General features: G+C 50.9%; 4 protein-coding genes across 13 annotated transcripts; 2 read left to right on the plus strand and 2 right to left on the minus strand.

Moving 5' to 3' along the window:
- The first annotated feature begins 165 nt into the window (after positions 1–165).
- Positions 166–3,250, plus strand: LOC148379084 (protein mono-ADP-ribosyltransferase TIPARP-like). Of its 3 annotated transcripts, none has more exons than XM_088366258.1 (6): positions 166–298; positions 1,127–1,695; positions 1,746–1,914; positions 2,009–2,196; positions 2,261–2,524; positions 2,584–3,250. In XM_088366258.1, exons 2-6 carry the CDS (start codon positions 1,175–1,177, stop codon positions 3,020–3,022), a joined length of 1,581 nt encoding a protein of 526 aa, XP_088222384.1. In that variant the 5' UTR covers positions 166–298; positions 1,127–1,174; the 3' UTR covers positions 3,023–3,250. The 3 variants fall into 3 exon arrangements, with proteins under 3 accessions (XP_088222384.1, XP_088222386.1, XP_088222385.1); XM_088366260.1 differs by having other exon boundaries at positions 167–298; positions 2,264–2,524; XM_088366259.1 differs by lacking the exon at positions 166–298 and adding an exon at positions 333–503.
- Positions 3,251–7,321, minus strand: tulp3 (TUB like protein 3). Of its 4 annotated transcripts, XM_088366262.1 has the most exons (12): positions 7,171–7,321; positions 5,757–5,783; positions 5,362–5,410; positions 5,131–5,293; positions 4,859–5,041; positions 4,679–4,800; positions 4,403–4,603; positions 4,228–4,340; positions 4,053–4,167; positions 3,895–3,993; positions 3,663–3,834; positions 3,251–3,603 (listed from the first exon to the last, which is right to left on the minus strand). In XM_088366262.1, exons 1-12 carry the CDS (start codon positions 7,188–7,190, stop codon positions 3,470–3,472), a joined length of 1,398 nt encoding a protein of 465 aa, XP_088222388.1. In that variant the 5' UTR covers positions 7,191–7,321; the 3' UTR covers positions 3,251–3,469. The 4 variants fall into 4 exon arrangements, with proteins under 4 accessions (XP_088222388.1, XP_088222387.1, XP_088222389.1 ...); XM_088366261.1 differs by lacking the exon at positions 7,171–7,321 and having other exon boundaries at positions 4,859–5,068; positions 5,757–7,162; XM_088366263.1 differs by lacking the exons at positions 5,757–5,783; positions 7,171–7,321 and adding an exon at positions 5,610–5,744 and having other exon boundaries at positions 4,859–5,068.
- A 98-nt stretch (positions 7,322–7,419) lies between these two features.
- Positions 7,420–8,761, minus strand: rhno1 (RAD9-HUS1-RAD1 interacting nuclear orphan 1). Its single transcript, XM_088366267.1, has 3 exons — positions 8,608–8,761; positions 8,356–8,534; positions 7,420–8,293 (listed from the first exon to the last, which is right to left on the minus strand). The coding sequence occupies exons 2-3, from the start codon at positions 8,512–8,514 to the stop codon at positions 7,688–7,690; spliced, it is 765 nt and encodes a 254-aa protein (XP_088222393.1). The 5' UTR covers positions 8,515–8,534; positions 8,608–8,761; the 3' UTR covers positions 7,420–7,687.
- Positions 8,762–8,982: 221 nt separating this feature from the next.
- foxm1 (forkhead box M1) lies at positions 8,983–12,684 on the plus strand. Of its 5 annotated transcripts, none has more exons than XM_088366257.1 (10): positions 8,983–9,223; positions 9,641–10,084; positions 10,257–10,444; positions 10,527–10,703; positions 10,782–10,910; positions 11,004–11,063; positions 11,151–11,193; positions 11,268–11,419; positions 11,462–11,524; positions 11,624–12,684. In XM_088366257.1, the coding sequence occupies exons 2-10, from the start codon at positions 9,676–9,678 to the stop codon at positions 12,263–12,265; spliced, it is 1,863 nt and encodes a 620-aa protein (XP_088222383.1). In that variant the 5' UTR covers positions 8,983–9,223; positions 9,641–9,675; the 3' UTR covers positions 12,266–12,684. The 5 variants fall into 5 exon arrangements, with proteins under 5 accessions (XP_088222383.1, XP_088222380.1, XP_088222381.1 ...); XM_088366254.1 differs by having other exon boundaries at positions 8,984–9,223; positions 11,268–11,431; XM_088366255.1 differs by having other exon boundaries at positions 8,985–9,223; positions 11,268–11,425.
- Position 12,685: the final 1 nt, after the last annotated feature.

Consider the following 12,685-nt stretch of genomic DNA (forward strand, 5'->3'; position numbering starts at 1 on the left):
CTTTAATTAACGCAATTTAATAGTGAAGGTTTGTAACATTACGTTATATAACATTACATGTGACTAACAGGGTAAAATAGTTTTATTTGTGAAATGTTTCTTACATAAAATAAATTAAATTGTTGATCTACTTTTCCTGCAATAAAATAATTCTAAGAAAAAAATATTTTCAAAACGAGCCTCGTGGTAATTTCCTGCAGGCGCGTTTTGCGTACTGAGCAGACGGTCGTGCATTCGCCTCCGTTCATCCTCGACTTCGTCTTTCTGAGCCCGACCAGCGTCGTTCGCACTCACACAGGTAAACTGAATTAACCGTGCAGTTAATCCAGCAAGACTGCAAATGAAGTGTGTGTGTCTTAATTGCAAAGTTGCATTCCACCTTTAGAGGCGCTTCAGTGTGACGATAATGGCGTCACCGTGAAATTGGTGTCGTTTTGCGATTTGGGTTTCGAAGTAAACGAGCCAATGCAATTAGCCTACCTGAAGCTAACGAACGAAGAAAAGTAAGTGCATTTAATTGATATACCGTAGCACGACTTAAAAAATGCACTTGGTATGTTCTGCAGTGCTTCTGGAACTTTTGGACCTCGTGTTTTATTCTTCTAATGCGCACTTGCAACGCTAATGGCGATTTTGCAGACTTACTGCGTGTAACGATCAGAAATTCTCAAACTATTGACACCAAACACTATTGGGACTTTAACTTTTAACTTTAAAAATGTAGCATCATTGCGAGCAACACTATGCGTGTTTGTGCATTTAAAACAAAAGTGAGTTTTCCGTAGTTAAACGGAAAAAAATACAAAACTGTAGCCTCCTTAAAACATGTGCATAAAAGTTAAATAATAAAAATTCCAAAAACAAAAATACATTTATTCACAAACAGTGTTTAAAGATTAAATGTTACTGTTTTTAATTTTACCTTTGAAACGTTACTTAACTAATCTGTATTATAATTCTATCGCAAACCGCTAGAGGGAGCTCGAGTCTCACATTTATTGTTATTGTGGCTGGATGGATGGATTGTTGTTTTGTTTTAGAAATTAGTCCCGATGTTATGAGAGAGCTTTTGACTGGCCCAAAGCAAAGTCCGGCGTTAGTATTATGATGACATATTAATTTGCAGACGTCTGCAAAGATTGGAGAAGCGCCACATAAACCAACTTTGCCAGGGATGAAGAGGGCGAGGTCTCCAGATCCCCAATCAACTCCCCAAGACTCCCCCGAGCCGACATTTGTCCTCCTGCAGATGCCGGTGGGCCACACCAACCCCCCGCCCCCCCAGTTGAATGTCACTTGGACGGTGTCGCCCCACCTCCCCAGCGCTCAACCTACTCCCAGGTTGCCCTGGACCCCAGGCCTGATGGCGTTGGGCGGGAACAACAGATGCCCCCTGATGACCAGCAGCCCTTGGCCCCTGCCGGCGCCGCTGACCATCCAGGCCGCCCCAGCCGCCCCTTCCATGCCTCTGTTTTTTACCTGGAACCTTGACAACATTGAGATCTGCGACCAGTTCCTGCAGGGGGTGTGCCCGTTGGCGGACAGGTGCACGAAGCATCACACTCCGTTGCCCTTCTGCTGGCAGCTGTACAACAAAAAGGCGGGGCGCTGGGTGGACATCCAGTTCCGGGCCCAGCTGCTCCTGGAGCGCATGTACTGCAACGTGGACCAGGATACCCTCACTCTTATTGAAGGGTAAGTCAAGTCCTCTGATAGTTGTGATCCGGGCTAACGTTCCTCCGCAGCCCCGTCCGCTTCAAACTCGACCTGGACGACATGGAAATCATCGACGAGTCGAAATACACTCACGCCAGGCGACTGAGCAACTCGGACAGTTTCTTCTTGAGTCCGTATCTCTTTTGCCAATGGCGCATTTACTGGTGGAACCAGACCGACTGGGCCGAGTACGACCAGGTGCCCGCCCTTTATTTACTACTTCTGATTGGACGTCGGTAGCCCCTCCCTCTCCCCATTCCGTCTGACTGATGTTAAGCGGTGCTGTGTCCAGGGCGTGTCTGTCCTGCTCCTGTCCAGGATGGCCCTCAAAGAGCCGATGGTCGCCTTCATGAGAGGCTCGCAGAAGTACATTGTGGACTTCACCGACATGACGCAGACCAACGTGACGACGGGCTTCCAGAGGTTCATCCGCTGCCGACCGGCGTATCGCCCTATAGAGTCCTTCTACCCTCACCTCAAGTGGGTATCGTCTCCTGTCACATGGAGTTTTGCTTTTCCTCTGATGCTCCAATCTCCTCTGAAGCAGGACAGGGATTCTATTGGATCCCATCCCACAACCTTTTCATCCCAACTTCAACGTGGACCCTTTGGAGAGCTTCACCTCATGGTACCCCCCTGTGTGGCAACTGGACACGGCGGAGAACTGCCGCCTGCTTGATGTTCCACCTCAGACCAAGACCTTCCAGATGATCCAGCAACTGTTCTACCAGAGCCTGCCTGAGAGCAAGGTGGATATCGTTATCATCCAGCAGGTCCAGAACACACTTCACTGGGACAAGTATCAAAGGTAAAGAAGCCATCGGGCTGATTGACGGACACGCAGTTGACGTCGCTTTGTATCTGTAGGCAAAAGGTGCACATGGAAAACAAGCTGGGCGACTCCCAGGAGCTTTTGGAGCGTCACCTTTTCCACGGGACCACCCGAGGGTCGGCCGAGCTCATCTGCTGCCTCAACTTTGACCCGCGCTTGGCCGGCGTCCACGGGAAGATCTTGGGTCACGCCTCCTACTTTGCCGCCTCGGCCAGCATGTCCCACGACTACGCCGTGGAGAGCGCGCCCGACGGGCTGCGCCACATGTTCCTGGCCAAAGTCCTGGTGGGAAAGGTGACCGAGGGGCAGTTGGAATATCTCCACCCGCCTCCATGCGACTCGGGGACGGGTTTCTACGACGCCTGCGTGGACGACGTGTCGCAGCCGAATATTTTTGCCGTGTTCGACAACCGCCAGTGTTACCCGTACTACCTGATCAAGTACAAAGAGTTGAAAGGCGTCGTGGAGCTCTGAGAGACCCGCCGCCAAATTTCTGTGAGTGTTCTGTTCTCTTTCCAACAATTTTCCACGTGTTTGTTTAGTATCCACGTTTGTTTTAAAACGTTCGTCCACTGTTACCGGAAGAAGGAATGTTCCTTGTTGAAACTGCCTGCACTTTAGTTCAAAACTGGATTTTACCTTAGTGCAGTTTTGTTCTGGGACGAAAGCAATCTTTATTAAAGGAGCCGTTGCTCGGACAAATTGGTGGTGATTTTGACATTTATTTACAGTACTTAGAATGTGTGCAATTTTGCATGCGTGTCACAGAAAAACAATCAACCGTAACAATAATGCACTTGTCATCCAGGACAAAAAAAAAAGAAGTCAGCCTTCCAATGATGTCTACTTTTGTCCTGAGGGGGGCGCTGCAGGAGAGCCCACTCTGTTCAATCGGAGTCCTTGAAAAGAAAACCCGTGCGTTCATTCGCAGGCTAGCTTGCTGTCGAAGCTGGACAGCCCGATGGCAAAGGCTTGCAAGGCGCACATGGGGTAGTTGTAGTCCAGCGTGAAGATGGCGTCGGCCACTCGGCCGAACTGCATCACGATGTAGTCGGCTGATGGAAAAGCTCACGGTTAAAGAGGTGCCGACATTCTGCCACGTCTTGACACTTACGGTCGTTGTCGTGGACGATCTGGAAGTTCTTGATGGAGGCCTGAGTGACGCGTCCGTGGAAGTTGAGCACGTAGGACTGCGTGTCGTCGTTCCACATGGGCGCCTTGTTGTGAAGCTCGATCAGGTTGTCCAAGGAGTGGCTCTGCCAGCGGCTCAGCAGGCTCTCCTGCTCCTGAGAGCCCACAAAAGACAGTCAACGTTGGGACTGAAGCGTCATTGGTCAAGGACTCACGTTGTGGGGCCTGACGGGCACTCGCTCAAAGTTGGCATTCATGCCCGGGATGATGACGGTCATCTTGCGCGGTCCCTTGAACCCCAACACGTTGGTTTCCTGGCGGGGAGAAGACCGAATGAGAGATTGCGAGATGGCGGTTTTGGCGCCGGACTCACATAGCAGACGGCGGCCAGCTCCTGTCGAGTCCTGCCGTCCTCCATGGCGGCGCCATTCTTGCAAGGGTTGGCGCCGTTGTTGTACACGGTGAATTTGGTGCCCATGAGGTTAGACCTGGGACGAAGAACATTGTGGGAACAACCTCGGCCTGAATTTGGATCGCTGGGATTTTACCTCAGTTTGCCGATGAAGCTCTCGCCTTCTCGCGACAGATCGGTCGGGTCGACTGAAATGAGGTAGTTGGATGTCTTGCTCTTCTTTCGCTTTCTCCCTGCCAACAAGAACACCTGAAAGGGAAACCGGGAAGTCAAGTCGAGCAGCTCAATGAGCAGAAGGACGTGGGCTTCACCTTCTTGCCGTCCTCCCTCTCCATGTGCATGTAGTATGTCGGGTAGAAGCCGCCGTCCATTCCCTTCTTGTCGCGGGTGATCCGGCATTTGATGGTGGCGCCTCGCGGTGCCGGAAGCAACGCAAACTCGTCCAAGTTGGACACCTCCAGAAGAGGCGAGCTTCTGGAGGAGGGCGAGCCGCCGCCACTGGCGACCGCCTCCTAGTCGGTCGGCACAAGACCCCCGTGAAACGGGGCCGGCCAGCCGACGCGTCGGCGAGCGCCGAGACTGCTTACCGGGTCCTTGGCGCTGGCGGCGGAGGCGGGCCTGGTGGTCTGCGTGCCGGGCGTCGGGGAGTGCGGACGCTCGTCGTCGTTATCCTCGCTGGATTCGTCAAAGTTCATGCTGCCGGACAGGCCTGGCCAAAGACATTTGATGTTTACAAGCCAGCTGGATCCCAAGTCTTGGTTCTTCACCTTGTTTGCGCAGGAGTTCGTGGATGTCGGTCTTGTTCTGGTGCAGCGTCTCCGTGTCGCCGGCCTTGTCCTCGGCGTCCCCGGCGGCGGGCGACGGCGGCGGCGGAGGCCTGAGCGGGGACTGAGTCTTAACTTGGCCTTGTTGTACAGATGTGATCTGGATTTTCATTCCTTTTTTGGATCCTAGAAATGCCGCCGGGCCGTTGAAGCCTAGAAGGATCAAAACGTCGGTTCCGATCCGGCGAGCGGGCCCGTCTCGTGCCGCTGCTCACCGTCCACGATGATTTCGCTGACGTCGCAGAGTTGCGACTCCACCAGCGGGGCTTGCTCTTCACCCCGCCACGAGCGAGTCCGCCGGTTCCGGGCCTCCGTGTTGGGCTGCACCATGAGCAGTTCCTGCCGTTTCCGCCGCTGCTTCTGCTCCAGCAAAGACCTCTGCAACGGAGCAGAGGAAGCGGTCGGCGCCGGTTCCTTTCCGTCACTTCTCGATGGCGACTGCCCACCTGTTTTTCCAGCTTCTGCTGCATGATGCTGCTGTGCTCGTCTAATCCGCTGCAAGATGAAGCAGAGAAGTGAGACGGACGGGTGCACCACCAATGTTAGGTCATTTTTTGTGTGTTTTGAGATTTTTTTATCAGGAGTAGACCCACAGAAGATCCAAAAAGTGCCTGAAAAGTAAGAAGTGAAGGAAGTACGGGAGAGAATGGCGCCGCCGCTGCCGGACGTGGTGAGGGAGGGGGGGAGGCCTTGCCTTGCCTTGCGTCGCTTAGCTACGGCCAGAAAGGGCAACAGCGGGGAGCGGGGGGACTCTTCTGTGGGAATACTCCTGGCTTAAGAGTATCTGGATACTGGATGAGAACAGGTGTCGGTGACAGGCTGGGTCGCCGGGCGCCGTTACCTCGCCAAGCTGGCAGAGCTGGAGGGTCTCCAGGATGTCAATTTGTCCAAGGAAGAGAAGCAGAGGAAAGTGTTTAGAGCCGTGATTTTGGAAGTTGTGATGCACAAAATCATTTGTTCAAAAAGCCAACGGATACTTCGGAACCATTGTGAAATGTGAGCCTGTTTACTAACGTCTGCTTTGAGCGGCAAAAGCGGCCAAAACGCCTAACCTGTACGACCAGCGGCTGTAGACGGGCTGCGACTCCATCCTGGCTCATTCCCGCTCCGAGGTGCTCGCTGGAGACGTGTGGCGAGCAAAGTCAGATGCCGCGTCTGGCCCGGGCTACCGACCGACCGACCGAGTGGGTGGCTGGAGAGGCGGCGGAAGAGGCGGCTCTCGTTGCCATGACGAGAGCCCCGTTTGTGAGTGTGTGTGTTTGTCCTCAAGAGACGACGCTCAAGTGACACCTAAGTCGACTGATGAGGAGCGAGGGGACACGTAGAGCTCAGCGGCGGGAGTAATTGCATGGAAAAAAGGTGACGAGTGTCGGTAATCACACCTTAACAGCGCCGTCCGTCAATGTTGCCGTGAGAAAATGCAATCATGACGCATATGGGTTTGTTTTTATTATTGTTCCGTTGATTTTTTATGACAGCTCTTGGCGGGCTCGTCGCACATGACTGGACAAGAGGTGAGCAGGGGCGTAGCTAGAAACATTTGGGGTGGCCAGGGTGTCCCGTTTCAGGTATTTTCGCACTCTCATATTGTTTAGCAGAGCGACCTGCTTGAATTTTGAACATGTTGGGCAAAATTGCTATATGTGCACTTTTAATTCATGACAGGACGCTATTATAAAGTATTCAGGCTCACATTAACACAATTTACCGTGCTGCTCCAGTCTTACTCTGCATTAGATGCATTTTAGCCAAATTTATGATCAAAATGCAAATTACAAATGATTGACAACACATTTAATGTTTCAAAAGGGGATTTTTTTGGGGCGGAGTTGAGGGGATTGCTTCGCAGGAATGTAGCAGCACAGCAGGCGAGCGAGTTCAAACATGCATAAAGTCCTATTTTTCTTCCCCAATTGGATGACTCATTTAATTGCAATGTAGTGCACGAAAAAGAAAACATTTTAAGTACACACCACGCACTCGTTTTTCGCGTCGTGGGATACGTTCAAACGCGTTTGTTTACGTCACTTTAGTTCCCGAAAGTATGCTTGTTAAAGTTTCTCTTCGCCGCGGAGCGTTCTAACGGGATCTTTACTGTTAGCAGTTAGCATTAGCCCAAGTCGTCTCTCACTCGCCCAAAAAGTTACGATCGTCTTCGCGTGGCAAAAACAACGCCGTGGCCATGGCAACTCGGCCCTTGCTCAGGAAACACATAAAAAGTGACTAAAAGTGAGCAGCAAGTGGTTTCTTCTTACCTGATGGTGTAATAACTCATGTTTATTCGCGGTTGCTAAGGAAGATCTTCGTGCCTCCGTTTTTTCGCCGAGGAGCGACCCTGTCCTTAGTTACCGCACACGCTAACAAGGCGCGCCCTCATTGGCGGACGGATCAGCCAGGTGGCGTGTGATTGGTGGATCCTACGGAAGGGCGAGTTTTCGTCGCGCTCGTGTTTTCTCAGTCACAAAGTGAACGTTTTGACGCTTGGCTTGGCTTTGAGACAAATAAAAGGTTTTTATGTGACTTTAATGTAAATTGTCTTGCTGCTAACCATCGTTTGAACACCCAAAACTCTTTCTAGCCATAATTGTTTAATGTAAAATGCACAGTTGGCTTTGTCAAAACATCAACACCGATATAGAGGTCATAATTAAGTCTTGTATAATGATGATGATGTCCCATTAGGTCTTTTATTCCACCCAGTTTCTCCGTGTACAGCGGCTTCCTCACATTGTCCAAAACATGCATGTTTGCATGATGAGTGGTAAGCCAATGTTAGCTGGTGATGAGCTTGTTGCATTGCGTCAGCTGTCCTCTCTCCTCCAACATTTCCATCAACCACAGGCGCCTCCTCCAGGTCACTTTCAGGTTGTAGTGGCGCTCAGGTGTGTCCGGCACCAGCATCTCGGGCGGCTGGCTCCGTGGCGGTGTGCAGGGCTGGGTGAGAAGACATTGTGTAGAAGAAGAGGAGGAGGAGGGTGTGGAGGAGGAGTCGTGACCAGCATGTAGCATCACTTTTGGAGTATCCACATTCGGTGGTGCACAGATGGAGGTCCCTTCTTTCACCGGTGGACTGGAGGAGGAAGAGCATGAGGCAATGTCCTGCTTTTTGAAGATTTGCCTAGTTGGTGCATTCCTTTGACATGCCCCATTTTTCAACGACTGTCCTCCAGAGTCTGCGCGGCTCAACCTCTTTGCTCGGTGATGTTGAGGCTGGTGCCCGTTAGACTGGAACGACAGCAGGGGGAAATTGCTTTTGGTATTCTTGGAGGACGGGCTGCAAGTGTCCTGGATGTTCTTGCCCGAGATGCACTTCCTACGCCGGCCTCGTCTTTTCGTGGGAACCGTGGACTCCAGTGACGTTTCAAACTGTGGGTTTACCTTAAATAGAACAGAACAGATTAACTGTATGCTACAAAATGTATACGTGCATGTAAAGTTACCCAGGAGCTGAGGTTGCTGCGCGTTTGAGTCTCAGCAAAGAACTCTTTGGGATGCAAAGCAGCCCGGACTTCAGGAAAGGACGAGAGGCTCGTGCTGCACACAGGTTTCTCGGCGAACAGCAACGAAGGCTTTGCAGTCTTGGAGCGTTTGCGAGGCATTAAATAACATGTCCAAAGACCTGGAGGATATCAAGTGTCTTCATTGAGCAACGAACAAATGCCCTGTTATATTTAATCTGAAAGTTTACTCACCTTAAACTTGATTTTCTTTTGTTTCATTGTGGAGATTGTACTCATATGTTATTTAGCTGTATTTTTCAGTTCGCCGCAGTTTTGACCAACGTACTTCCTGTTACGTCCGGTTTCACATCTGATTGGCCAGCGCAGTGCCGTCTATGAGCGGCTACCATTGGTTGGTTTTCAATCCATGTGACCAGAGAGGTCCGGAGTGGCGCCAATGTTCAAAAGTACGTCCAAAAAAGGGGGACCTTGGAGTCATATCACTTTAATTTAATCTTCTGTCTCGGTGTGGGGATTACCCGCAATTGTATTTTCTTTAAATATGTAATTTTCTAATTGTGCTGCCATTTCAAGACAACCACTCCCTGGTTACATCCGATTGGCCAACCCTTTGTTTACCCCCACACCATTGGGTGGTTGGGCTGGTTGTCTAGACACGTGACGAGAGCCACGACCGGAGCACCCCAGCGCCGAAATTCAAAATACTCTTATTGTTAAAAATGAATTCATTGGCTTCTTGTTGAAAACACCAAAGTGAGTTTGTGAAATTTTGTTTTATTACTTTATTACAACCAATTCCACAAGAAAATATCCACTCAAGAGACGCGACCGTCACTGTAATGTGAAGGTAAGGTTCTGGTTAGCTGTTAGCCGTTAAGTAGCCTAGCCTAGCTTAGCTATCGCTTCCGCTCTCAATAAACCTAACTAACATTGGATATAACTGTGTTTTTCGCGGTCTCTTTTGATTGTGTATTTTAATGCCTCTGTAAGGTGACGTCTGATAAGTATTAAACTAATAAGCTAATGTTCTAACATCACTAGCATTTACACCAAACGTACCAATATATAACGGAATTAAGTTGGAATAGAACCGCATGTTGACGCTACAATTTTAATAAAAGGTCTCGATGTAAAAAATACTATAACCTCTATAAGTATTACACGTGACTTTGCCAGTTTAAAAACATTTAACCATGCAAGACAGACCCACAGCAACATGACAGTTTACCCTCAAGTCTGAATATGTTAACTTTTTTTCCTCCAGCATATCTGCGGGACATTTTGTGCAACTGGTTGACCATGAGACGGAGCCCAAGGAGACCCCTGATTCTTAAAAGACGCAAGCTTCCCTTTCAGCAGAGCGAGCCTCCAGCGAGCCAGGATGCATCAGTGCCTCAAGGGAATCCGGGGAGCTCATCCGCTTGTCAGTCATTCCCGGACGGCGTGCGCATCCTGGATCACCCCCACCTCCCCGGCACACAGGTGGTGGTCATTCCCAAGACGGCCGAGCTGCGCAGTGTCATTGAGGCACTGACAGTTAAAGGCAAGGAGCACGGCGCCCAAGGGCCCAACAAGTTCATCCTCCTGGGCGAAAGCGGCAGCCTGGACCCGGGCTCGCTGGACAAGACGGACCACGACTCCGGTTTTGCAGGGAGCGCGCTGGGACAGCAATTGTCTCAGAGCTCCGTATTCACTGGAGTTAAACAACGTACGAATTTTTACTTTGAATTGACAGTTTTTAGTCCAAATGTGGATTTGTGCCACGTAGTTGACTTGATTCAGCTAGGAAAATGTATCAAAATATTTTTCTGCCACATTTATGACGCCTAGGGGCCGCACAATGGTTTGTCTGTGTAATAGTCCTCTTCATCACATTCCAGGGAAAAAGGAAGATGATGACGGCCGTTTCAACAACAGCCTCACCAACATTGAGTGGTTGGAAAGGTGCGATGCTCTGCTGTCAGGACCCAGCCATGACAAGTCCAATAAGGAGAACCAGACTGCGGTAGCCGTGTTGGAAGAAGCAGCGCCCCCTGTGCGTGAAGCAGCATGTGTCTCACCACCTAAGGTTATGCTGAGCAATGAATGAAATGTGGGAAACTACAAAATGATCCCTTGTGAGTTTAGTATCTTGTGCTGCCACTTTGCAGAAATCCGGGGACTGCCCACAAGGCGATACGGCCATCAAGCCGCCCTTCTCCTACATGACCATGATCCAGTTTGCCATCAACAGTACTAAGGACGGCCTCATGACCTTGAAGGAGATCTACACTTGGCTCGAGCACCACTTTGACTTCTTCAGGGATGAGAAAAGGCAGGGCTGGAAGGTGCCAACAGCCTCTTTCCGCCGCCGCCTCGACAACAATGTCCATCGTGAATTTATTTTATTTTTTTGCTTCTCGCAGAATTCAGTCCGCCATAACCTCTCCCTGCATAAAATGTTCCTCCGAAAGACGTCGCCTGACAAGAAAGTTTCCTTTTGGACCATTCGTCCGGAGGCCAATCGAGGACTCACGCTGGATCAGGTGTACACGGTCTGACACGCGCGTGAATGCTCGGCTTGACACGGCATCGGTATGTTTTCTTTGGTTTTGCTCTCAATCCTTAAATAAATGTTCCTCTTGCAGCCCGGATGTAACCCTGTGGCAGCTTCATTTGCCCTACCTGCCGCGTCATCGCCTCGCCAAGTAAGCCCGTCTGCATTTCAAGTCTGTTGTCACACCAATAGACTTAGACACGTGCTTTCTTTGTTTTAATTGTTTATTTTTAAATAGCAGAAAACACTTCCTGTGTCCAAGAAAGCACGTACTGGCTCTGGTGAGTTTGGTATGCAAAAAATGAACAGAGAAAAAAAAAAAGTGTGTTGATATTTTATTTTTTTTCTTCCTTAGGTTCAGCAAAGCGGATGAAACCAATTCTCCCCCAAATGCCCACCTTCCCGGTCCCCATCCAGCTCACCCTCGGCGCTTCCATTTGTCTGCCTTCTTCCTCCACGCTGGGCCCTCCTGCTCCTGCTCCTGCTCCTGCTCCTGCTCCTGCTCCTGCTCCTGCTCCTGGTCCTGCTCCTGCTCCTGCTCCTGCTCCCGCTCCCGCTCGCCACACCAACAGCAGCCCCTGCAAAGCCAAAAGGCGCAGAAACATTCCAAAGGTGACACATTTGCATTTTTGGGAGGGGTTTAGAAATGGTATTTTATTTTACATGCCATATTGGAAAGGAAAGTGCATGCTGATTGTGTGTGGCCATCAGGTGGCGCTGTTGAGGGATGCAGCTCATCGGGCTAAGGCACCGAAAGCAGAGATGAGGGACGAAGGGGCGTGCGTGACCCCCCAGCGTGGGAGCCCCATGACGCTCGCCCGCAGACGGCAAGCCGGCAGCTCCAGACGGAAGCAGCGTCTGGTGCGCAAGCAGCACGAGGAACCGCTGCTGCTCTACACACAAACCTCGGACTTGGACTCCAGTGTGGTTGCCGAGCCGGAGCTCCAGGAGGGGCGGCTTCACTCCTACAAGACCCCCATCAAAGCGGGCCGGCGCCTGGCGTCCTCCACGCCCAGCAAGCCGCTGGCCGAGCTCACCGGTCAGAGCACGCTGGACTTCAGCCCCATCCGCACGCCCCTGCGCGACCACGCCGCCTTTAGCGTGAGCCCCACCCCCTTCAAGGACTGGGCCCTCTTCCCGGACACCGGCATCGCCTGCTCCGGAGAGCCGCTTCTGGCCGGTGGCGGTGGCAGCCCGCCCGCCAACCGCTCACTCAGCGAGGGCCTGGTGCTGGACACCACCAACGACAGCCTGAGTAAGATCCTGGTGGACTTCAGCTTCAGCCTGGACGACATGCACGAGCTGGGCTTGTCTGACGTCAGCCTGTCGGAGCTCATGCCGCAGCTGGCGTAGTCCGCTCGCATGCGTACCCCACTGGAGTTTTTGTTTGCTTGTTTCTGCGCCTGCTTGACAGCGCTTCAAATCACTTTTGGATTTTCATTTCCCTTTGACCTACTTGTTCACGGACACTTTTGGTTTGTTCAGCCTTCAGAAAAATATCTTTGTTAATTTGCACATGTTGTTATTTAATTTTGAGAGTCCTATGTTACGTGGAGAAATACTTCCAGCGGTTCGTACAGATGCTATTAGCGGTTGATTAGCAATAAGCTACTTGACAGAATAGCCTGATTTAAAAAAAGAAAGAAAGCACTACTTGGTATTCGAGCAGCAATAAGACTGTTAGTGTTCAAGAGCCTTTGCGTTGACTCCTGTCCCCGTGCCGTCGTTATTGGTCCAATAAAAAGGTTGCTGTTGCAGCCTCGAAACAAAAAG

This window comes from Syngnathus floridae, chromosome 22, assembly GCF_059516105.1.
Source record: "Syngnathus floridae isolate MCC-2025c chromosome 22, RoL_Sflo_1.0, whole genome shotgun sequence".
Taxonomy (NCBI): Eukaryota; Metazoa; Chordata; class Actinopteri; order Syngnathiformes; family Syngnathidae; genus Syngnathus; species Syngnathus floridae.

Coding starts and splice junctions, on each gene's coding strand:
- LOC148379084 (XM_088366258.1), top strand. CDS start 1,175: ATGAAGAGGGCGAGGTCTCCAGATCCCCAATCAACTCCCCAAGACTCC. Junction 1,696..1,745: donor ACCCTCACTCTTATTGAAGG/GTAAGTCAAGTC, acceptor GTTCCTCCGCAG/CCCCGTCCGCTTCAAACTCG. Junction 1,915..2,008: donor ACTGGGCCGAGTACGACCAG/GTGCCCGCCCTT, acceptor TGCTGTGTCCAG/GGCGTGTCTGTCCTGCTCCT.
- foxm1 (XM_088366252.1), top strand. CDS start 9,676: ATGAGACGGAGCCCAAGGAGACCCCTGATTCTTAAAAGACGCAAGCTT. Junction 11,064..11,150: donor CCGCGTCATCGCCTCGCCAA/GTAAGCCCGTCT, acceptor ATTTTTAAATAG/CAGAAAACACTTCCTGTGTC. Junction 11,194..11,267: donor GAAAGCACGTACTGGCTCTG/GTGAGTTTGGTA, acceptor TTTCTTCCTTAG/GTTCAGCAAAGCGGATGAAA.
- rhno1 (XM_088366267.1), bottom strand. CDS start 8,514: ATGCCTCGCAAACGCTCCAAGACTGCAAAGCCTTCGTTGCTGTTCGCC. Junction 8,294..8,355: donor GCAGCAACCTCAGCTCCTGG/GTAACTTTACAT, acceptor GTTCTATTTAAG/GTAAACCCACAGTTTGAAAC.
- tulp3 (XM_088366261.1), bottom strand. CDS start 5,869: ATGATTTTGTGCATCACAACTTCCAAAATCACGGCTCTAAACACTTTC. Junction 5,069..5,130: donor CAGCGAAATCATCGTGGACG/GTGAGCAGCGGC, acceptor TGATCCTTCTAG/GCTTCAACGGCCCGGCGGCA. Junction 4,801..4,858: donor CGAACTCCTGCGCAAACAAG/GTGAAGAACCAA, acceptor GTCTTTGGCCAG/GCCTGTCCGGCAGCATGAAC.